The 25,180-nt window shown below is 39.9% G+C and overlaps 1 protein-coding gene across 4 annotated transcripts in view; it reads left to right on the top strand.

The window, feature by feature from the left end:
* The window catches only part of FAM13C (family with sequence similarity 13 member C), a 139,432-nt gene that overhangs the window by 2,106 nt on the left and 112,146 nt on the right, over positions 1-25,180 (top strand). For all 4 annotated transcript variants that reach the window (XM_014587272.1, XM_006147063.3, XM_006147062.1 and 1 more), the window contains 2 exons: positions 6,994-7,050; positions 10,490-10,691. In XM_014587272.1, the coding sequence (XP_014442758.1) occupies positions 10,617-10,691 (75 nt within the window). In that variant the 5' untranslated portion in view covers positions 6,994-7,050; positions 10,490-10,616. The remainder of the gene's footprint in view (positions 1-6,993; positions 7,051-10,489; positions 10,692-25,180) is intronic.

Below are 25,180 nucleotides of genomic sequence, written 5' to 3'. Positions count from 1 at the left end.
AAGAATACACCCAACTAAGTTTGAAATTTTTTTTTTTTTTTTTTTTTTTTTTTTGCTAACGTTGCCTAAAAGCAAATAAATAAGTATTGTTTTGAGTTTCAGGTTCAACCACTGTCACAAGGGTCTGGAGATAGGCAAGAATCTACGGTGCTCCTTGGGCCCTCTTCTTTCTTACTTTCTTTGGTTTCTCTGTTTGGATGTACTACTTTCTTAGAGTTCAACTTTGAGCTCACTTAAGTGGAGTCACACAAAAATACAAAATAGGGTCCACTTTTGAAGATACAGCCTGAGATACCCACATTCCCACCCACATCCCTTAAGGAGATTGCTTGGTAAACTGTGCTGCCAGTCTGGTTTCCTAAAAGCCAGAGCGGGGAGATGTGCCGAAATCTGCAGTCAAAAACGAGGCCTTGGCATCCTGGTGCAGGTGTGGAGGTGTTGCTGTCCTGCCTCTGCTGTGTTTGCAAGCAATGAACGCTTTCCTGGCCTGGTTCTTGGGAGCCGTGTGTGCTTACAGGCACATAGCAGCTTCAAACTGGAGACACTTCGTTCCAGATTTCACATGAATTTTTTTTGGATAGAGGTTTTATGGTTAAATGCTGAGGAGAGTCTGGTGCCTTGTCTTTGGACATTCCCCAAGGAGTTCTGATTGCATAAGATCGTGTTGTTACTTTCAGAGACGTGACAGTGATTTATTTTAAAAGGCACTGGGTGATCATTGGGATGCCATCTGGCTAATGTAAAAATCTAAGGAACATACCAAAAGCTTCATAGGTGGAACACAGCACCAGACTAAAGTGATCTAAGGCAGTTATTGTCCCACGGAGCATTCTCTCTCCCTTTGGGACTATGAGCCATGCTCCTTGTCTGTCTGGGCATGGCCCCACAGCCAGCAGGACAGAGGCACTGTCCTGAGATGCAGATACAGCAGGTGCTCAGTGAACGTTTGGGTGTGGTCCAGGCCTACCCAGAGGAGGCCTTTTACTCTTGTATGTGCTTTGGATACAAGAAGAGTTCCACCCCCTCCTGTCCCCACCCATTCCTACTTCCTCCCACCCACACCCACTTATTTTCTTTAGTGCCTGAAGTTCCACTGAGAGAGAATTTTTTTTGGATTAAGGCCTCTGGTGGTGACCCTTATTAAAAAGGAAATTAAACATTCTGTGCCCCTGGGAAGTGGATTCAAGTTGTCATTAATACTTTCATATGAAACATTTTGTCAGCTATTCTAACCTGACAGGGTTCTCTTGGCCAGCTGGGGGTCTCATAGGAGTCAAAGAGAAGAAGAATTGGGAGGGACTTGAGAACAGATTTTATTCTTATCTTGTTTTGGCACTGTCTGTGCACCTCTGGACCAATCCAATTTTTGTGTCTACTCCCAATTTTTTTTTTTATAAATTTGCTGTAGGGGCCATGCACTTGCCACAGTGAGGGTGACACAGAGAGAGAGAGAAAGTGAGAGGGAGATAAAGAGTTGAGGGGTGTCCACATGCCAGTCCCTTCTACATTTTCTTCTCAGGATTTTATTCCACATTTTTTTGAAATCAGAATGGCCTTGGCCTTTTCCTCTGAATTTGTGTTACTTTTTTATCCATTATCTCTCCATGGTCATTTCCTACTTGCTGTATCTTGCTTTTTGAAAGGCATCCTGGCCTGCAATATTTTTGATAAATTATCATCAAAGCAGTGATTTTCAATAACAACTGATTATCTATATCAATGGGGAAAGGGAATTAAAGTGAAAAATCATCTCAAAGCGGGAGCTCAAGAGGAAGTAACTGCAGGAGTCAGCCTGGAGCTGGTCTGGGTTTTAGAAACCTTTAGGTCAGCACTAATATTTTAGAAGCATTCTAGTGATGAGGGTGGGCAATCTTTTAAACATTTCGCATTCTCAGGCCCCGCCCTCAGAGTGGATGTAGTGAGTAGGGTTGGGTATGGGCTGGTGTCTTCTTTAATCAGGTACTCCACGTAGTGCCAATGCAGGTGATTCTGCGGCCACACTTTGCAACTTTGCCTTCAGGGAACATGATACTCCAGGATAGTTGGAATCCCTTTCTTGCATAGCTCAATTCTATGTAATAGCCAATCCGAGGGCTCTCTTTCTATTTATCATGAAAAGAGAACTTTCCACGGATATTTCTTGTCCCACTAGTATTCTAAGAAACATCATTGTCCTCTCTAGTGAGCCTCTGGAAATATAGACTGAAGAGGTTATTTGGTTCCTCCTTTTTGGGCTCAATTTGGTGGTGCAGAAACACTCAGACTTTATTCCTTTGGTTCCTGGAGTCCTGGATAATAACTTGGCTTCTGTGTGAAGGTAACCTGCCTTATATTGATAGCACAGTCAAACTTAATAGAGATGATGGGAGAGCAGGTGAGCTGTGAAGTCCTATACAACTTTTCTTATTTGTGTTTGATACAGGGAGTGAATGTCCAAACATAAAAAAAATAACAAGCCTGAGCACTTCACAAAGAAATGATTGTGAAAACAAATTCTCCATATTTTGTATGAATAACTACAAACTAGGGACTCTGGGATTTAGAATGTAGCTGCTGAGAACTACAACAGAAGTTTATTTTTTTAAGTTTGCGATAGGGTACATGTGCTTGCTAGAGAGAGACAGAGACAGAGAGAAAGTGAGAAAGCACCCCTCAAAGGGTAGGGCCATGTCTCAATCCCTTCTTCAGCCTCCTCTTGGGATTTTTGGGCAAGTATGCACATGCACCTGGTGCATTTTTCAAGCCACTGGATCTAGGACTTGAACTGTGCAGTTGGCCATGTGGAATCCAGCCACCTTAACCACTGTGCCAAAAGAACTTTCTTAATACAGATGTCTTTTCCTTTTCTTTTTTCTTATTACTATGAATGGCCATAAGAAAAATATCCTATATGCAATCCAGTGCATATGTATATATGCATACCTTAAATAAGTTTCATGAAACAGGAATTAAGTCTTACTATGCTGATATTTACTACTCTGTTTCGGTAACAGCACTAACTAAAAAATTCTGGTAGCTGCTATCTCATTTAAGCTCTGCTACTAGGTCAAACTCTACAGTTTGAAAAGCATTGCAATAGAAGATGCCTATTTTTGAATATCTAAGATATTAAAGAAATTAGTCTTTAAATTCTTGTATAGGGCCGTAGTACAGGGTACGTACATCATGCCTCAGATCAATTGGACCCTGGTCTCAGTTGATTTTCTTCCACAAATAGGAATATCTAGCTATGAATTCTCACTGTGGAATCTAATTTTATTTATACATTTATATATATGTATGTGTGTGTGTGTGTTTATGTTTATTTATTAGGTTTTTGCCATAGAGTATTTGTGCTCACTGGAGAGAGCCAGAATAGAAAGTGAGAGGGAAAGTGAGAAATTACCCTCCAGGGGGATGGCCATGCTGCTATCCTTTCTTCTCTATTATCCTCTCAGAATTTAGGGCACACACGCATAGGCACCTAGCATGAGTTTCAAGCCACTAGATCTGGGACTTGAACTGCAGTCAGCCATGTGGGAGTCCAGCGCCCTAACCGCTATACCACCTGCTGGCCCCCAGAATCCAATTTTGTCATTGGGCCAGTATTCTACTTTTGCATTGGGTCCCATGTAAGGACAGAAAGGAGATGCAAATTGAAAGAAAGTTGATGGTCATTATCAAAGTACATGAAAACTGAACTGAACTAGAAGAGCTTGTTTATGGGTGTCATATAAAACAGTAGGGAGAATTATTTTAATTGCTGTATCTGTGAGTGCAGAATTATGTTTCCTTCAGTGGCAGTGTTTTCAGTACGCATTAAGTGGACCAACTAATTAGGTCCGGTCTTCAGAAAGCATCTGCAACTTTGAATGTTCTGGTACCGTTTTCATTTTTAACTGATTGCACTTGGGAGAGAAAGATTAATAAATCAAACAAGGGGGAAAAATAAATTCTTGCCAAATATCCCAACAATAGGCATCGTTGAGCTCCAGAACTGATCTTCTAGTTGATCAATTCAATTGTTGCCTCCTAGTTCTTTGGAGGCAACAATTTTAGATTTCTGTTTTTCACTGATTTTTCTGCTTTGCTATTGGAAAACATTTTTACTTACATTACAAAGCCTGTATGAATGCTACTAATGAAGACTAAGGCAATATTTAGGAATTTTGTTATTGTTTTCCATAGATGGGCAGAAATGGTATTGGCTGTTAAAAATATAAGAAAGCAAAGAAATTTAGTTCATTTTGTTAATAGAAACATTTTGTTAAGTCAGCTGTTTATGTTGTTGTTCTTTCTTTCTTTCTTTCTTTCTTTCTTCTTTCTTTCTTTCTTTCTTTTTTTAATTGCCAGAGGGGGAAAATATTTCAGCAGGCAGAGAGAGTTAGAGTGTATAAGTGGCCTCCATTTAACTCACCTCAAAACCATAATTTAAAAAGAGATTGTAAGTGAAGAGGATTGGCATTTCCATGAATTCATTGTGGTTTAAATATACACTTTTACCAATAAAACATATTTAAAATAAAATTTTTTATATAGTATAAATACTTTAATTTGGTTATATATATATAGAGGTATTTGCTTCTGTATTTTTAAAAGTTTAATTCATTCATGATAAGAGCACGTGTGCATGCCTGAGAGACAGAGAGAGAAGCACCTTCCACAGAGTCTTGTCACACAGCAGCCCCTATCTCCAGCCCTCGAGTGCATCAGGATCTTGGGCATGTCACATGCACTTGGTGTGTTTTCAAGTCAACCCAGGAATCTGAATCTGCAGTCAGTCACGCGGCTTCCAGCACTGCAGTTTGATTTGCCACTGACTGCACAATAAGGTTGAGCCTGCTCATTTATTTTTTTAACTTTTTATGTTATACATTTCTCAGAGCAGGATTCAGGCCTTTTTCAAATTTTATATCCCTTAGAAGCAATATTACTCAGTGTGGGACTCCAAATTGTTTGTAATTTATTTGAGATGAGAAAATAACCGAGATAATGAGTATGCACTTAATAACTCTAATAGGAATTTGACATTGTTGTGCCATTTTCACCAAAGTATTTGGATTGAAATAGAAAGAGAACACAAGTTGGTTGAGACTGGTCCCGTGACATAGTGATGCAGGTTGCTGAATCCCGTGTGGCAAACCTAGTGATTTGAATGTCAGACCCAAAGCCTTAAAAAACACGCTGCTGACGAGAGAAATGAGAAGGGATTGTGGCATGACCATGCCCCACGGGGGGTGCTTTCTCTCTCTCTGTCTCTCTGGAGTGAATGTGCACTCCTTCTGGCATATTAAACAAAACACACCAAATCTTGAACTCCAAAGAGTCTGAGAAACTCAGTGCCAACACCTAACACAGTAGCTGAGATGCAATTGATTAAAAAATGCTTGTTAAATTATTTCAGGGACCAGACCCACTGAGTGAACAGAGTTAATGTTTCAATTCGAGTACTTTTTCAGTGTCTCCTCTAGAGTAGCACTGTGCTTGGCACTGCAGCAGTATATCTAGAGCAAGAAATTATAGTTGTTTCTCTTTCACTTTTATTTTTTCTTAGAGGGTGGGTATGCCTGAGAGAGCAAGAGAGAGAGAGAGAGCAAGAGAGAGAGAATGAGAAAGCACCCTCATGGGGAATGGTCATGTCCGAATCCCTTCTCTGCTATTCTTTCTGTCAGGATTTTTTTTTCTTTCTTGGTCATACATGCACAAATGCCTGGTGTGGTTTTCAAGCTGTCAGATTCAGCTCTTGAACCGTACAGTTAGCCATGCAGGATCTGGCTATCACACTACCAGTTAGCTCAATTATATTGGCTTGTTGGAAAAGTCATGGTGTATTTTTTTTCTGTTTTTCTATGCAAAAATTATGATTTTTCTGACAACCCAATAGTTTTATCTCTACTCATAGAATTAGTAACTAAGTAAAAAGGCCTCAGATGTGTAAAGGATTTCATAGCAGATTGAGGCAAGATATAGTTGGTTACTAGAACCTCGAAATGAAAAGTAAACATTTGCGCATTAAGGTTGAAGTAGGAACCTGACACGTGGGTGAACTTGGCTGGGAAGGTTCACAGAGCTGGTGGGACCTGACTTGGGTAGTAAGGACGAGTGGGAGCTGAAGATGAAAATGCATTCCAGGCTGGGGTGGAGCTGAGAATAGGAACAAAGGCTCCCTCCTACGCTCAAGTGTAGTCTCCTACTCCAGATTTCCCTAAGCAATATGGAGCACTGGGGATTGTCAGTATGGAAGAGAAAATAATTTCTCATACAGTTAATGCAGAAGTTTTGCAAAAAGGAATCTTTTTCTTTTCACAAGATCAAGAAGGTCCAAGGCAACTGTACCATAGTAAACCAAATAGGAGCTGGCGTAGTCTAGGAGTGCCTGAAGCAGAGAAAAATGCAAAGAAGCATATAATGTAATCTCTCTCTTTTTAAATTTGCTACTCGGTGTACATATTTGCTGGAGAGAGATGGGCAAGAGGATGAGGGGGAAGGAAAGTGAAAAATAACCCTTCAGGAAGATGACCTTGCTACAATCCCTTCTCCTTCATTCTCCTCTCAGGACCTTAGGCACACACGCATGCATGTGTATTTCTCAAGCCACTAGGTCCAGGACTTGAACCACACATAGGCCATGTGGGATCCAGCCACCTTAACCACCGTGCTGGCCCCTGAGCCAACAAGAGTCTACTGATCTTCGTGCCTGATGTCCATTCAAGTACTACAATATGAACACGTATGTCCTTGGTGTGATCTTCTTAGTTTAGGCAATGCAGTGCAATGGAGGCAAAAAGGAGCTCGCATCAGGTTCTGAGTGTTTAGGCTCACACGATGTGACGGGAGTTTTTATTACCTGATAGACATGGAAATTGGAGCTGGTTTGGGAGAGAGTAGTGAGAATTGTTAGATGTTTTAGCTTTTCATGGTCATCTTAAAATAATTCTAGATTATTGTTTATTGCTGGGACTGCTATTGCAGACAATAGGATCTGACATTTTTTTTTTTCCCCCTTCTCCCCAGGTGTGAGGAAGACACCATCTCTTTACATGAAGACCAGACTGATTGCACCAGTCTCAGGTATGAACACCATTGCTGGATTCTTACTTGTAAGAAACAGAAACCATCTGGACTGGTAGCTCTCCTTTGAATTCTAATAATTCTCATGTCTCATCTCTTCTACTAGATTTTCAGCTTTTGAGGGAAGTTTGATCATGTCTACTTTTGGATAATCTCCTTAGCACCCAGAATAGTACCTTATATGTGGGGAACACTCAATAAATAAATTGAATTGAACATTGATTAGCTTACGTCAATGTTTTCATTATATGCCTTATGGGAAAGGTTCTAGATTATTCACCTAACATGTCATTAAATGTCTGGAGTATGAGGAGTCTTCAAAAAGTGCACAGAAAAGCTGTGCATTGACTTTACATTTTTTTGCATATAAATTTATACTTTAATTCTATTTTTCCATGAACATTTCTAAGTCCTCTTGTATGGTCTTATTCACCAAGGACTCATGTGCACTGGCAAAACCTATGTGGTTAACCAGTTTTTCTGCGTTTCTTCCTGCCTCAGAATAGCAATAGCTTTAACTCCTTGGTTTGCAACCTTGAGCCAGCGTTCTATGATAGGCATTTTGCAGAGACTGCATAATCCCTGCAAGGTAGCTGTTACACCCATTTTATGGATGTGAATTATAGTGTTGAAGCCAAGTGGCCCAGGCTACACAATTGGTAAGTGGGAAGATCTTGCAGATTCTTATTTTTATTCAGGATATCATGCTCGTTTTCAGTTATGAATTATTCTCAAAGTGGCATAAACTGTATAACCTGTTCTGTTTTTATTTCAGGGCTCCTGAAAGGCCAGTATTTAGAGTTTTTTTTTTTTTTTTTTTTTTTTTCCAAAGGGCATGAGCACTTGCCAAAGAGAGACAAAGAATGAGAGAGGAGGGGGAGAAAGCACCCCCCTGTGTGGCATGGTCACATCACAATCCTTTCTCCTCCATTTCTACACCCTGTTGGGATTTTGGACATGTTCTCACATGCTTGGCTTGCTTTTCAGGATGCCCAGGCCAGGATTCGAATCACAGTCGATTGTGTGGGATCCTGCTCCCTTACCCATAGGGCCAGCCCTTGAAATTTATTTCTAAGATGATTTTTATAATCAGGTTTTATATTTGTATGATGAGAAAAAGATACTTTTTCCTCCTTCCTTCCCTTTCTTGTCTTTCAAGTCAAACATAAAGGAGATCTTTAAATTTTGAGCAACTTGAAAATATGATAAGAAAACAAAGTTTGAGTATTATTTTGGGAATAAATCTATTGAAAGAGTCATTTTAGATTTGAAAAATGACTCTTTTTTTTTTCTTATTCTTGGGAGTTCTGGAATTCTATTTGAATGAGGAACAGTATGGTAACTGGAAAAGCAGCTATTTTTCCTTTCATTTCTCATACAGGACAAAGAGTGGATGAATATTATTTGTTTCTAAGGAAAGAAACAGCTCAAATTGACAAGTGTAGTTTCCAATTTATGGTTTGATATTAATTGTCAAACCCATTAGTGGCTTTGGAAAAAAATTTTAAATTTTTTTTTTTTTTCAGTTTTTGTCATAGGGTACATGAGCTTGATGGAGAGAGAGACAGTGAGAGGGAAAGTGAGAAATCCCCCCATCCCCCAGGAGATGGCCATGCCACATTTTCTTCTCCTCCATTCTCATCTTGGGATTTTAGGCATGCATACACACATGGTAGGCATGATTTTCATGCTGCCGTATCTGGTACTCGAACCCTCGTGGCCTATGTGGAAGTCGAGTGCCTTAGCCACTGTGCCACCTCCTGGTGCCTGATTTTTTTCAGTTACTAGCATTGTTTCATTTGTTGGGTTTTCATTTATAGCCATCACTAAGTTTATCCTGAGACTTAAGCTTGTTGTGTCATATCCCTTTATTTCCACACCTTGCCCACCTTGACTCTGTGATCACATTCTAGACCAATAATCCCTTTTATTTTTCTCTTTGCCTAGAGATTAATTAGAAGTCATCCTCTCTAATATGAACTTAGTGAATTTGATATCCCATTTATATGTGAAAGGTGTCTTGAATAGTGGACATTTAAATCCCTTCTTTGTGCATGTCCTTGAGCAGCTAAGAATGTCTGCTAAGCTCTTTTATAGGTGCTTCTGGAAAGGGCGTACAAGTGAAAAACAACACCCAAGGATTGTGTGCTTTATTTGGTCATCGGAAAAGTCATGATATATTTTTCTATGCAAAAATGGGTCATGAATTTTCCAATGACCCAGTAGTACCTATTTTTGACAATGGTTAAGCTTGACTACATTGATCATATGAATAGTTATTTGGTTATTTTCACGATGTTTGCTTGATTTTACCAAAAATGAAAACTGAAAATGAGACAAGTGACTTCTAATAAGAGTGTTATCTTGTCAGTATTTTTGAGAAAATTGAAACTGGAGGTGACTGGGACTATTGTATTGAATTCAATTGTTGATGGATGCATGTAAGTGCTGTCCCAGCACCAAATGAATGAAGGAAACACCAGCCTATTTTGTCTCTTCCAGTGATTTTGCACCGATAGCACCTAGACATCAGGAACTTTGGACTTTGTATTCAGGGTGTTGGTTCAGATGACCTTTGGTAAACTTCAGCCCTTGCCTTAGATTTTATTCAAGTAACATGTATCCCATCAACATAGACCCTACTAACCTTTTAAATGACTAAAAGTTATAGGGAGATTATTATAGACTAGCATTGCTGGTGAGGAGGCACCATCCTGCCTTTAAGTAAGAACATGGGCATGAGAAATTAAGAGATCCATCATGGATCTGGGTCTGTGGGAATTAGCCCTTCCCTTAAATGTATTTCATCTTTGGGTCTTAGAGCCTTCATCTATAAAGTTACAATCTCACATTATTATTGTGAGAGGGAAATAGGATATACGTGATAGCATCTTAGAAAACTTAAAAATAAACACTGATGGTATGGGCATAGTTACAATTGCAAAATGTATATATCCACCCACCAACATGGGCTGGGAAGGTGGAAGAGTAAAAATAGTGAAATTCAATTTAAGTTCTTCTGTAAAATTGTCCAAGTCTAGCTAAAAATGTTGCTAGGTGCCCTATATACAGTGGGCTCAAGAGTTCTCACGTTTTTCCTGAAGCAATTTGCCTGTGCTTGTGGTGCTTTCTTTTTTTTTTTTTTGGAGAGATTTTCACTGTAGGGCGCGTGCGCTCGCCAGACAGACAGAGAGAGACATAGAGACAGAAAGCGAGAAATCACCCCCCAGGGGGGATGGTCACGCCACAATCCCTTCTCCTCCATTTTCCTCTCGGGATCTTGGGCACGCACGCACACGCGCCCGGCATGAGTTTTAAGCCACCGGGTCCGGGACACGAACCACGGTCGACTACGTGGGAGTCCAGCGACATAGCCATTACGCTAACTGCTGGTTCTCTTGTGGTGCTTTCTAAATGGAGTCTTTCTTTCCTGTTTTAGAGATGAGAACAATAAAGAGAACTACCCCGACACTGCCCTCACGCTCCTAGAGGAGCAGACGCCATCCCGCGAGGCGCCGCAGCACGTGGAGCACCCAGTTCTGGTGGACAGCGTGTTGCGACCCAGCATGGGTAACTTCAAGTCCAGGAAACCCAAGTCCGTCTTCAAAGTTGAGAACGGGCGGAGCCACGTAGAAACTCAGGTAACGGTCTCTCTCCTGTGGCCTTTGCTAAGATGCAGGTATTCAGGAGGGGACACAGACCTGGCGACTATGGAGTACATTATTCTGCAAAAAGTGAAAGTCTGGTTTGTCCTTCCCTGCAAGCCTGAGACACGTAGATGCTCTTTTCAGTTAATAATTGGGTGCTCTGGACAGGCGAATAATTTAACAGCCTTTCAAACTAATATTCTTAAATATTCGATTGACTTAGAAGAAAGTTATGCTCTTTGGGGAGAACCTGGAGTATCCAGGATGAAGGTTAAGGAAGCCAGATATCACATGGCCAACCATGTGGCTCAAATCCTGATCCCTGATCCAAGTATGGAGATCCCCCAAAATGTCCCAGTTTTATACAGAGCCATTTGGCTTAAACCACAGTTTAGCAGGCTTGAATAACACTTGAGTGTATATGTGTGTGTTCATGTGCATGTAGGATCTGGTTCACTGAGGTGAGTATTCACATGAAAGAAGCATCTTTCTAACTAGAGTCTTATAATAAATTGACACTTTATAAATCTTTACTTTTTTCTAGTTGTATAAGAATATAACAAAGATTGTATTTTTGATCTTAAAAGTCTCTGAAATTATGATGCTTTTAGACAAGATTAAGTGACTATGATCTACTTTAATATTACTGGGAGGTTAATTGCCTCTACATTAAAATTATACACAGTTTTGGGGACATGGATGTTTCATAAATATTAAGTTTGCTTTATTGTTAACATTTAGATAATAACCTTACAAATAATGTGGGAGGCTCTCCATGTAATAGGTTAATTACGTAATAATTTTAAGTCCAGCTTTATTTAGCAAATGAGCACCAGGCAATCTTCCTGCTAGAACAACTGTGGCTGGACAGTCCATTTGACCTTACGGTTTTGTTATTTGCCTTGTGATTTTTATCTCCCTCTTCACTGGCATTATGACCTCTTATTTAGTCAGTTAATTTTGCAGTGTAATGAAAATGCCCTCTGCATTCATAACGCTGTGTTGTGATGATCTCAAACTGAGTATAGCTCTCATTTCAGAGAGGCGAGCGTGAAGCATCATTTGAGTTGTGATCGGCTTGAGTCTCTATTCCTAAATGCACTCCTGTAGCACCTGTCTGATTGGAGGCGTGGTGCCAGCAGGGAGAGCACAGGGTCCGAAAGGGCTGTCTCCAGAGTCTGACCAATTCTAGGGAGACTCTGACCTTGAAACTCCTACCAGGAGTCACCTGTGACACTGTGAGCTTCAGGGTGACCAGTCTCTCCTCAGAGCGCCTATCTTTCAGTCATCCTGTAGTCTGGTCTCATAGAAATTGCACAGTCGTCCCTTGAAAGAAGGTACAAATAGGGCATGTAACTGCCAACCTGTTGCTGATATAAAGGAAAAGTTTGGGAGAGAGATACAATTGTGCAGTCTTTCCTCATAATCTAGCCTTAGAATCCTCAACTGAAGGTAAAATTCCCAGTGGGATTTACATGGCCTGTTCAATTGCATTCAATGACCTTCATTCTCCAAGATGACATTCCAAGCAAGACATTGTCTGTATAATAGATTTTCTCAATTATATTCTGGTTAAAAGGAAGACAGGTTATTATGGAATGCATACAAATAATCCTATTGCCATGAAAAAGTAAACACATTTGATGTGAGTTTCTGACCTATGTGGGATGGTGAGACTCAGATGCTCACTTTAGTTTACATAAACCCTGTCTACTCCTTTGTTATAGGTTACAGATTGTTGAAGCACAAAGAAAAAAGATTTCTTATATATGCAGAAAATAATTTTTAAAAAATTTGTAGAAGGTATATATGCTCACCAGAGACAGAGAAACAGAGAGATGGAGAGAGGGAAAAGGCTAAAGCACCTCCTAGGGGGGCATGAGTATGCATTACTTCTCTATTTCTCCATCTTGTCAGGATTTGGGGCATACAAGCACATGTACCCAGTGTGTTTTTCAAGCCACAGGGATCAGGATTCAGGGCTGACTGCAGAAAATAAAATATTAAAACAACAGTATAGGAGCCAGCAGATAGCGTATTGGTTATGTTACTAGACTCCCATATGGTCTACCACAGTTAGAGTTTTGGACCCGGTAGTTTGAAAATCATGCCAGGCAGGTGTACGTGCCCAAGAACCTTTGAGGAGAATGGAGGAGAAGGGATTGCAGCATGGCCATCCCTTCCATGGGGTGTGATTTTTTTCACTTTCCCTTTCACTGTCTCTGTCTCTCTGTCTCCCATTAGCACATATGCCTTAAGGCAAAAACCTCTAAAAAACAAATAAACAAACAAAAACAGCAGTATATTGATTTCTTTATGGTCCTACAGTAAAATTTCCTTTAGAAGTTCATTCAGTCTTCTGTAATTAATTTTGTTGTTCTTGACCTTGGGTTAGCGATATCATAAAGCTCTCTGCTTTCCCACTGAAGTTCAGCAAATCCTGACTTAATTGACTGGTGTCACCAGATGCCTGTATCCAAGAGTCTGTTCTTTGAAGTGTTAGTAACTTAACGTATCTGATCCTTTACTCTGGAGCTCATGAGATTCATTTTTGTTGAAGATGCAAACTCTGGCCTCAAGCTGCTGGTAAACCTCAGGCAAGCACTGGAGGAAAACAAACTATTTATAGATGACAGAAACCAAAATGGCCATGGGTAATTTACTACTGATAATTTTAAAACATGAAAGGCCTATGAGAGTTCATAATAAGAATAATGCATAATGTGACATGCAAAACAAGATAATAAAACTATTCCACCCAAATGAGACAGTATGTCTTAAAGGATAAAGAATAAGCCCATATTCAAAGAAGTCAGGGAATATTACTTTTGACTTTATAAAAATGGAGAAATATAGTTTTTACAAGGAAAACAAAACAAAATGAAACAAAACAAAAACAACCTCAGGGTATAACATAATGGTCCCCAAAGAATGTACCAGGAATATCATGAAAAAAGATTCATTAAGTCTGAGTAGGTCCTAGATACCTTTCATCAATCTATCTGTCTATCTATCTATCTATAGCTATTTATATATCATCTGTCTTTTCCCAGAGGGTACATGTGCTTGCCAGAAAGAGAAAGAGAGAGAGGGAGAGAGAGAGAGAATAAGAGAGAGAGAGAAAGAGAAAGAAAGAGAGAGAAAGAAGGAAGGCACTCCCCAGAAGGGCATGGTCATGCTGCAATTCCTTTTCCTCCATTTCTCCTTCCCATAAGAATTTTGGGCACACGCACTCCCACACACCTGGTGTACTTTTCAAGCTGACTAGTCTGGGGTTTGCACTATAGTTGGCCATATGGGATCTAGCTCCCTTAACCATTGAGCTACAGGGCCAGTCCGACCTCCATATTTTTATTAAATTCTATAGGTTAGTATAATGTGCATTCCTGATTGAAAATCAGATTATTTAACATTTTAAGTACTAACCACAATTATCACTGATAATACTATGGTGTTGTTGTCTAATATTGCCAGCAGAGAATGTCCTCCAAGAAGTTAAAATACTTAGAATAAGGAGAATGTTTATTTGATCCAGGGCTGGTTACCCTTTCTGTTTGTTTATCCCTTTCTTCCTTGGACCATAGGCTTTGCAAAAGAATGACTTGTACAAGGACTATTTAATGACCCATCTCCTGAAAGGCTGTGTGTTAGGGATGCTATTACTAGAGTTTATTGAGATGATAAACTTGAAGTTAAACCAAGATGTGTGAGTCAGTGCTAAGCATGAACTCCTGATCAAAGTGGAATCAGGGACAGTTTGTTTTTCTGTGGAATGCCTAAGTATCTTTCCAAGGAGGAGAACTGATTTAAGGCATGGGTTATATATTGTAATGTTTTATGAAAGATTAAAAATGATTCTGTATTGGTCACCATGCAACTCATTAATTCCTGACAGTTTGATCTGGGGAAGATTACACTTGACAATGTTATTAATTTACTTCCTATATTGGATCTCATACCTGTCCAGAGGACATTCATTTTTAGCAATGGTAGAAGGAGTTTTGTCATCATCACTTTCTGCCATCTGGCATCAGGCTATGCACCAACCTTCTCTCTTTTCCTCTGGTGGCTATTTTAGCAGAAGACATAAAGTAGGAGGCTCTACAGAGAGCTTTTCTGCAGTGACTGTGTACTGTGAGCATACTGTTCATCTCCTTCCTTGGGGAGACCAGCTGTTTGGTCTGGTGTATTTCAGCATCAGATTTCTTCCTCTTGGCTCTAGCAGATGTGTTAAGAGCTGGAACGAGATCCAGGTCTGATTGTGAAATTTTTGTCTTTATCTCTCACAGAAATAAAAACTCCTAAACACTTTCAGGATATTTCATCTAAAATGAAATAATTATTTTATTTCTGGATTTGGAGAGGGTACTTCTTATTCTTACTGTATTCAACTCTAAGTAAAAACGAAGACAATAGTTAACTCTAGGCAACATTTTTTTCCCTGGAAAGGAACTAAGATTTCTTTGCCAGTTATGGTTGTAATTTACGTGTACTTTTTGGTGACACAAAGGTCTTCAAAAAGTTCATGGAAAATGCATATTATGAAAAAATTGTATACAGATTACAATTTCTTTTTTGCACCAAGAAAAATTCACACTTTAATTACACTTTCTTGTGAACTTTTTGAAGTCTCTTAATCTGCTACTGAACCACTGTGAAACTACAAACAGTAAAAGCAAAAAAACCAAGACAGTGATTGACTTTGAAATTGAGAGTCCTGAAAAGCTAAAATGAACTTCAAGTACAATTTTACTTGCTTTCCAGTGAGGAGAAAACTTTGATATTTTGAATATGTCTTTGAGGACTTGCTACTTGCTGTGTGTCAAGAACGTGAGTTCACGGATTCTAATGATGTCTTAGGTCATTGTTTTGACACATTAGTATAGGTTTTATGACTTAGCATTCATGATTTTTTTTTTCTTTTTTTGGAGAGGTTTTTGCCATAGGGTGTATGCACTCGCCGGACAGACAGAGAGACAGAAAGCGAGAAATCACCCCCCGGGGGATGGCCGCGCCGCAATCCCCTCTCCTCCGTTCTCGTCTCGGGATCTTGGGCATGCACACACACACGCTCGGCGTGAGTTTAAGCCACCGGGTCCGGGACTCGAACTGCGGTCGACTACGTGGGAGTCCAGCGACATAGCCATTACACTAATTGCTGGTCTCTAGCATTCATGATTTTGTAGTTCCAGTGTAGATGTTTTATTTTAATTTCTGTCTAGGTGTGGATTTTCTAGAAGATCTGTTACTAGTCAGGAAAAAAACTGGTCTTGTGAGTTTATCTTCTGAGTTCTCTTTCACCTTTCTTAGAGTAAAATGGTGGCACTCAGGAGAACAGTCTGAGAAATGCAGGGTCCTTGAAAATGAGCAGCGGAGTCAGTGTTTGGGTTTTCTGTTTTCTTGTGGTCTATCAGATTCTGCTACTGCTGTTTGAATTAACAAGAAGTCTGTCCACAACTGATTACGCTCTTGAAGAAAGATATTTTAAACAAAAGGAGCCTGAAAGGTCTGCAAAATGACTTTATCAGAGTTTTTGAAATGTACAAATTTATTCAGATTAAATACTAGCATAAGGGAATCTTAAACTTTAGTTTAAAAGTGACATAGGGCCAGCCAGGTGGCGTGGTGGTTAAGGTGCCTGGGTCACACATGGTCAACTGTGCAGTTTGAAGTCTGGACCCAGCAGCTTGAAAATTACACTGGGTGCATGTGCATGCATGCCCAAAATCCACAGAGGAGAGTGGAGAAGAAGGGACTGCGGCACGGTTATACCTCCCTCCCCCCAGAAAGTGCTTTCTCACTTTCTCTTTCTCAATGTGTTTCTTTGTAATGAGCACATGTACCTTATAGCATAAATAAAACAAACAAAATAAAACAAAACAAAACAAATGATGTTTTTTGTTTGCCCAGGCATTAAATCTCAGAAATGTAAAAAAAAAAAGATAAAAAGAAAACAAATCAAGCTAGCAAACAAACAAAAAAATAATATTCAGATGGAATTTGCATTTAGTACAATCTAATGGTTTGAGAATTTTAAGTTTATAAGAAATAGGGCATTTGATAATTTGGTGATTATTAGTGTTCAGAGTAACATTGTCTAATTGATACTCTATTTATCATGGAGGGTACAGAAGAATTCTCAAAGAGACAAACAGGCTGGGATTGATGGTATTGGTTGAGTGTAGTGATGGAGGATGGCAAGGAGTTGTCTCTGCTTACATGCTATGTGGATTATCAGAAATGCAGATGGTTCTCATACAGGATAACTGTTAAAACGGTCTATTTGCCTCTTTCTATGCATCTTTTGCAAAAATTAATAAACTGCAATTTAAAGCACTTCTTATTTTTCTCTACATAGTTCCAAAGATAGTTTCAAGCATTATATAATCATAAATTTGTTTTATGGTCAAGACCTGCCAACACAGGGAAAGAAGAGGAACATCTGTGGGACACTTTTGCCTTTCTTAGCACCTGTTGCCCCTCCATTGGGTTCTAAGACTCACTGTCTCTATCAGGACAAGTTTTTAAAAATAAATCATACAGACAAACAGTTTACTACTAGTTAGTAGTATATGATATGGTAAAACACATGGGCTATAGGTGCAGATAGATATGGGTTCAAGTTCCTCCTTAGCAACTTACTCTTTGTGTGACTTCAAGCATCTACTTATCAAAGCAGCTAATCACCAGCTTTTTAGGTGTTTTGTTTCATTTCTACATAATGGGAATGATGATTGTTTCTATTTAAGAGGTAAAAGTGATACCAATATACATTTAACAATTCAGCAAATTTCAGGAGGCTAAAAATAGCTTATAGAATGTTTTATAGACTCATTTGGCTGAATGTGCACTAAAACTTCATTAATTGCATGTCTTCTGAGTGAGTGTGCCTTGGACTCTGCTGCAATAACAAATAACCCAGCACCTTGGTAAGTTAAACTAACACAAATGCATTTTTCACGATGTTACAGACCCTTTATCGACCACCTAAATGGCCTCTGCAATCAATGAAGGACTACAGCTAATAAAGTATCTGGGATCTTGAATGTTCCTAGTTTCTGAGTCATAGAGAAAAAGGATTAGAAGGTCCTTTACCAACTATCAAAAGCTTCAGGCATAAAGTAGCAGATAGCATTTCTATTCTTTCTTAATGGGCCAGAACTGGTTATGGGCTCCCTGCCATAAACACAACCCCATAATGCAGAGGACCAAGAAGTTCAATCGTACAATATCTTGTAAAGGAGAGAAGGAAATGCTGGCCAACATCACTGATGACTTCCACAAATTGAAGTTAACTATCTTTTTTTCCTCTACTAGTCCTTCACGGGGCTGTAGTTAATGTTATTAATGTCAAGGAGTAGGAGAAGCAAAAGAATGTTAATTAGGTTAATTACATATCATCAAAAGATATACATGTCATTATAGTTTTTTTGTTTTGAACAAGAACTAGAGTTTTGTATAGCAACCATCACTTAAACACCTGCTTTATTATTATGAGGAATAAAGAAATAGATTTCATATAGATTTCTTTCCTATTGTCAAATGAAACTTCAGAGCTCATTAGTGTGTTGTTTTACTTAGGAATTATTGTGGTCTCATTCTTGTCAGAAGATTCTAATGACTTTGGGTTGTACCAGCTAAACCTATGGTGCTGTGATTTGGAGACATTTTAAAATCAGATTCAAAATTCTTCCCACAGAAAGTGGATTTGAAGATTTGGATATTGTCGGATGTGAGAGCTGGGTTTCTGCATACACAGACATATGCAAATTCACATCCTCATGCACTTGGTGATATTTATCCAAGAGCAGAGTGTTCTTTGGGCAAAGCAAACAGCTTAGCAAGGACTTAGACAGCCTGTTTTGGAGCTTGGAAGTAAAGCTGTTTGGAAAGTTTGGATAGCAGAAACATAATGAAATGACATTTTGGGTAACTAAGAATCACCAATCTAGACTTTATCAAACATAGTTAAATATCACTCTGGGACTGAGACATAACATCAACCTCAAGCCTGTAATTTTGGGCTCCATATTTTGTGAGAAATGTAGCTGCCAGATAAAATATGTGGGAGGCCTGGTGAAATCTGAATTTCAGATAAGCAACAAATAATATTTTTAGAGTACATATGCCCCAAATATTGCATGGGATATACTTACATAAATTACTTACTAAACATAATTCATTGTTTATCTGAAATCCAAATTTAACTAAGCACCTTGTATTTTTATTTGCTAACTCTGGCAACCCTGTCAAGAATGAATGGCATCAACGTTTAACTAAACTTACTTTTTTTCTCCCCAAGTAAAGGTAATCAGTTGCAGCCCGGGCACTGCTAGGGTTTTGTTTTGTTTTGTTTTGATTTTTTAAATTTTTTTATCTTGCAAGAATAAAGGTAACATGGAAAAGGAAGCCAATGGCCTATGAGGAGGCTTATTGCTGCACTTATTTATTTAAAAAATTTATTTTTTATTTATTTATGTATGAGAGAGAGATTTTTTACAAGGCTTATTTATTTCCTGAGATAGAGAGAAAGAGGAAGTCAGGCACCCCCAGTAGAGTCTTACCTTGTCACTGTCCTCCCCCAGCCAGCCAGGAACATGAGCATACCTACAACCCCCCCTTCCCCCCCCACACACACACCGCATGTTCAGGTCAACTGAAGATCTGAAATGAGGGCCTTCTGATATGGCCCCAGTGTTAGCACAGGGTGCCCTACTGCCTGCACCACAATAGCTGGGCTGAGATAGTCTTACTCTGCCAGGATCCTCCAGCCTCTACCTCCCAAATAACTAGGACCACAGGTAGATCCCCCGTGCCCGGCCTGCTTAGGTTGGCGGGGAAGTGAACCCAGGCTTCTTGTGTGTCCTCAGCCTCCAAACAGCAGTGTTGTCAAAACATAAACCACCATGGCGGGCATGTATTTACTGTATCTTTTGTGTTTGAGCTTCATGCAACATCCTTGAAAAAGCTGCCTACTCCCTTAGGAAGATAAAGCCTTAAAAACATGATAAAAGTGCTTAAAAAGTTTGAAAATCCACCCTCAAAGTCTGTAGACTGACTAAACTACAGGATCCTGCTTGTTAAAAGCAGCCAGTGCCATCAGGTCAGTCGAAAGTCTGACTTTCACAAGCCAGCTTCTGCGTCCAAACAATCAAAAGTGACATAGCTTCTGCGCCAGGCGGATGGAACAATAGTGCCATGGTTTGAGCATTAATTCTTTTGGAGATAAGCAGTCAGTCAGAGAATTATGACTTTGAAAACTGCTGCTATCGATGAATGTGAGGATTGCTTATCTATTTAAGCATTAGTTTATAATCTATTGGTCTCCAGGCACAGGTAACTAAAGAGCTTTGAGTCTGGTGGAACTTTGCCTTCCCACCCCACAGAGTTGGGCTTGATTTTGTTATAAATCTTTTTTTTTTTTTAAGCTGAATTCTCTTTATTGCTTAATAAGTTGTAGCCACAATCAGGGGATTTCTTACCGGAACAAAGATGTTCAGCACTGCCTCTTTTGTTCTTCAACATGCTATTGTGACTGCTTGGCTTGGTAACATTGCTGTGTACCAGGGAAATTTAACAAGAAAGGTCATTCTGATATTAGGTTTTAGGCTTTTCAGCTATAGCCAACATCAAATAACCAAAGGGAGACTGTCCAGGTTTAAAGCTAAGTCAATTTGTCCACAAGATAGGGATAGTGCTTGGCTTTTAGTGTGTTTTAATTCAGAAAACATTGACTATACTGAAGGTGTGACCTATCAGGTTTAAAAACCACCAGGGAAAATCACTGTGTGTATGGATTCACAGGAGGGCACAGGACGGCCTTATGTCTGCCCAGCTCTCTTTTCTATCAGCGTCTCCGTCCCCACTGCCTACTGTCTTCTGAGCTTTATTGAAACCGACATTTGATTTAGAAATACGGAGAGCCTGGTTCTCCGAAGTCTCAGATATTGTTCTCTCTGAAAGACAAGAGGTTTGAACAAAAGCCTGAATTATTTTAATTCTAAATATGAAATAGGCAAATGCTAGTGATTTAAGCCTCCTTTTAAATTAAAAGAATTTTTTTTGCTAGTTATTTATAAAAACTGTGACCTTGACTGCCCAACATGAAGCAGCAAGATGAAAACAGGAAAAAAAACAAAACCCAATTAAATTGCTAACCATCACACTTTCACTTTCTGCTAAAAAAAAAAATAAGAGAGGAACTCATGGATTGGCTCTTGATGGGATGAAGAGTCTTAGAGGGACAAGGGCCTGGATGTTAAAGCTATCCCTGAGTCATGTGCCAGGCAGGAATCCAGTGAGCACTGCTCTAGCCAACGCAGCCTTGCACTCTGCAGGATTGAGAGATGGCAGGAGGAGGCCCAGGCAGACAGAACAAGGATAATCCATTCGATGCAGAGACAGAGGAGGACTTAAGGGAGGCATCAGGATGGGATAGCACAGAGAGCATGTTCTAGAGCTTGTTCTATTTTAAAAATATTTTTGAAGAGTGATTCATTTCATTTTATTTTTTATTAGTATTCTTTTTTTTTAGAGAAATCTTTGCTATGGGGCACATGTGCTCGCCAGAAAGACAGAGAGAGACAGAGAGACAGAAAGCAAGAAATCACCCCCCAGGGGGGATGGCCATGCCACAATCCCTTCTCCTCCATTCTCTCCTCGGGATCCTGGGCACACATGCACATGTGCCCAGTGTGAGCTTAAGCCACCAGGTCCAAGACTCGAATCACAGTTGACTACATGGGAGGCCAGTGACACAGCCATTATACCAACTGCTGGTCCCATTCTTCACTTTGACCAGAGAAAGAGACAGAAAGAGAGAAAGTAAGTCACCAGGTCTGGGACTTGAACTATGGTCAGTCATGTGGGAGTCCAGCACTGTAACCACCACTAAACCATTTAACCACTTCCTTAACAACCAGCAGTAGGCCGTCCCCAAGGAGACATCATTTTAATCTCTGGACAGTGGAGATAGAGTTCTAAATCAAAAACTAATGAAAGTATTTGTGGACTCTATTTTTTAAAATAATTTTTTAGACTGGACAGTGATGCAGAGGTAAAGTGATGCTCTATGACAGACTCACTTGGGAAGGTACTGGTTTATGTCCAGAGACCTCCTTGAGTACACGGAACATACACGTGTCCGTGACCCAGGGCTGCTGGGAGCTGAGGGTAGATTGCAGCATCGAGCCCCTGTGAGGAGATGCTGTGCCTCTCTCTTTCTCTTGCTCTCTGTCAGGATAAATAAATTTAAAAAGATATTTTGAATCAGAATGTTAAGTAACTGCAGTAATTCTGAGCATTAGTTTACTTTCATTTGAATTGGCATTGGTTAAATTTCAGAAATGATACTCCTAGAATTTATTACAGTTCTTATTGCAATGTTAAACCACTGAACACATTTTGTTGTTGACTAGGGTACTTTCAAGGTTGGTTTATTTTGGCTTCTTATTACTTACTTGTGAGCTAATCACTAAATGTGATTTGTCTTGGAAACTTTCAATGTTTTGTTCTTTAGAAGGAGGTTTTGCCATTACAAATATGACTACAGAGCATGTTTTTAACACACACACACACACACACACAAACAAAATAATCTTTTTATTTTGAAATGTATAATTTTGATCAGCCCCCTTCTCTAGCTTTATCTATTTCCGAGATGATTGGCTCTGTGCACACCGATCTGGCCTTTTCTTTCACTTCCCAAACTGGGAGTTTTATTAGTAATTATTTCCTGGAGGAACTATTGGTCAGTTTTGCTTGATTTGCCAAATTGGGTTCATTAACATGGTGCTTCAGGACCAACAGATGGCATAATGGTTGCATTGCTGGACTCCCACGTAGTTGACCATTGAGTCCTGGACGCGGTGGCTTAAAATTCATGCTGGGTACATGTGTGTGTGTTCCCCAAATCCTGAGAGGATAATGGAGGAGAAGAAATTGTGGCGTGGCCATCCTCCCTTGGGGGTACTTTCTTGCTTTCTGTCTCTGTCTCTCTGATGGGCACATGTGCCCTATACCAAAAATCTCTCTCTGAAAAAAAAAAAAGGGTGCTGCTTTTGTGACATTAGATTAAATGTGCTTAAGGGGACTTCAAACTCCATCTCATAAGTTGAGAGGTGTAGTGGGCTGAATGGAGTGTCCCCAAACTTCACTTAGAATCTCAATGTGACATTATTTGCAAGTATGATCCTGGAAGATATAATTCATGTATCCAGATGAAATCATCCTGGATATTTAGGTAGGCTCTTAAACCAATACCTAGCATACTTACGAAAAGGGAGCAGACACAGAGAGACATATGGGGAAGGAGGTTACATGAAAATGGAGACAAAGTTTGGTGTGATGCCGCCATAAGCCAAGGTGTGCTGGAAGCCACCTGGAGCTGGAATAGGTGAGGGAAATTTTTCTGCTAGGATCTTTGGAAAGGCATGGCTCTGCCAATACATTGATTTTGGACTTTTGGCCTCTGTAACTGTGAGAGCATAAGTTTCTATTGTTTTTAAATCAACACATTATAGTAATTTTTCAAAGTTTATTTATTTCTTCCATGAGAGAGAAAAAAAAGGAGAGAGAGACACCCAACAAGGTCCTCATAGCACAGTCCATTCTCAATCTGAGCTGACCTGAATCACGGGCACATGTAAACACCCTTGGGTGTACTCAGGAATGTTCCAGAATGTGAACTTGGCACCTTTCCTATGTGGGCCCTGTTGTGTTATTGCTGTGCTGATTCTTGGCCTCAGGTTATGGTAGTTTGTTTTAGGAGCCCTAGGAAACTAATCCAAGGTGTCTCCTGACATTAGTTGTGAACTGGTTTCTTGCTGCTCCAGGGAAACTGGCAAGAGCTGATGGGATTCTAGTCCAGAAGGATGTGAGACACTAAACAGACTGGCAGGGCAGGGATTGTGGGTACTGGGTGCTATGACTAGGGCCCAGTTACTACAGGTGGTGCAAGGTGGGGACTTCTGTCTTTGGGAAACCAAGGCAGGTTGGAGACTATTCTTTTGGGTTTAGTAGTTGCATCAAAGATGCAAAAATCACTTCACTACAAAGTAGTTGCCAACTGTGTACAATGCTCATATATGACTTACAGGCTGGCTTTCTTAATCTCACAGCTGTAGCTCACAGTTTGTACAAGATATTGGTTCTATTATCTACTTTGGCATGGTTAAATGGCAAGATGCTGAGCTCATTGATCTTCAGAGGGTTTTGGACTAACAGAATTATTTAGGACCCTCTTTCCTTATTCCCATAACAGTCGACATTTCCATGTGCCTCTTCAAGAGAGGCCCTGACTGCTGTAGTTTTGAACGCAAAGAGACATGAACTGTGGTGTTTGTGCTTCTGGCAGGCTCATTGTCTCTCCTGGGGGAGACAGTGATGAAAACAAGTCAGCGAAGTGCTTAGTGTGTGGGTGAGGGCACTGCCTCTTATCTTTTCATTTGTACTTGGATCCCCATGAGGCACTGAAAATTAACCATATGTCAAATAAAGGATACCCTGGGGCCAGCAGGTGGCATGGTGGTTAAGGCACTGGACTTCCAAATTGCCAACCACAGTTCAAGTCTTGGACCTGGTGACTTGCTTTCTCACTTTCCCTCTCTCTCTCTCTCTATCTCAGTCTCTTTCTGGTGAGCACATATGCTGTATAGCAAGTTCAAATAATAGTAATAATAATAAATAAAATTAAATAATTTTTCAAAACATTAAAAAAATGAGGGACACCCACCTTTAAGGTCATTTAAAAGATAAAATGAAAGAATCCTCTTAAAGTCCTTTCAGAACTGCATGGTACCTAAAAAGCTTAGTAAATGTTAGAATGTCAGCTATTAGCTATTAATATGGTCGCTGGATCCTTGTATAGTGTCGTGAAAGTGAGAATGAAAGTGAAAAGTTACTTTCCTTTTAGGAAAATACTCCTTGCTCTGTGGCCATGGTTACCAGTAGCCATCAGAACCTGTTTCATACCCGTTTAAGTCAATCAGTAGCAACTTGCTTCAGCCGTCATTCACGCTCCTTACATTGGCCAGTCCCATCTGTGACACACAGTTGTAAAGCCAGGTAGTCAGCAGCTGCTTAACTCTAGTGCACACACTTCTGCAAGTCAGCCAGTCAACAGCATTCTCATTCCAGCTTCACTTCCACAGCTACGGGTCAACTAATGCCTAAATGTTCAGCTTCTAGAAGTCTGCCAGTCCCTGAACTTTAAGGCTCTCCCCACCCCCAAACCTTAAGGTTCTCCAAACCCTATATGAGGTAAGTTCTCTCTGCTTTGTTCAGAGAGAATATCTAAAGTACAACTCTCCCTCATTTTAGCAAGCAATAAAGTCAGGATTTTGTTCAAATATTGCATGGAGACCTCTTTGTTTGATGATAGTCATCATTGAATGAGGTGTTAAAGGGTCAGAAAGATGAGGCTATGTGGAAGAGTTCACACAGGGGTGATTTTTGGTCCCAGTAGTGTTAACTAAGTAGGGAAA

This window comes from Tupaia chinensis, unplaced genomic scaffold (assembly GCF_000334495.1).
Source record: "Tupaia chinensis unplaced genomic scaffold, TupChi_1.0 Scaffold000199_1, whole genome shotgun sequence".
Classification (NCBI taxonomy): domain Eukaryota; kingdom Metazoa; phylum Chordata; class Mammalia; order Scandentia; family Tupaiidae; genus Tupaia; species Tupaia belangeri.
This window is presented reverse-complemented; position numbering and strand designations above follow the sequence as displayed.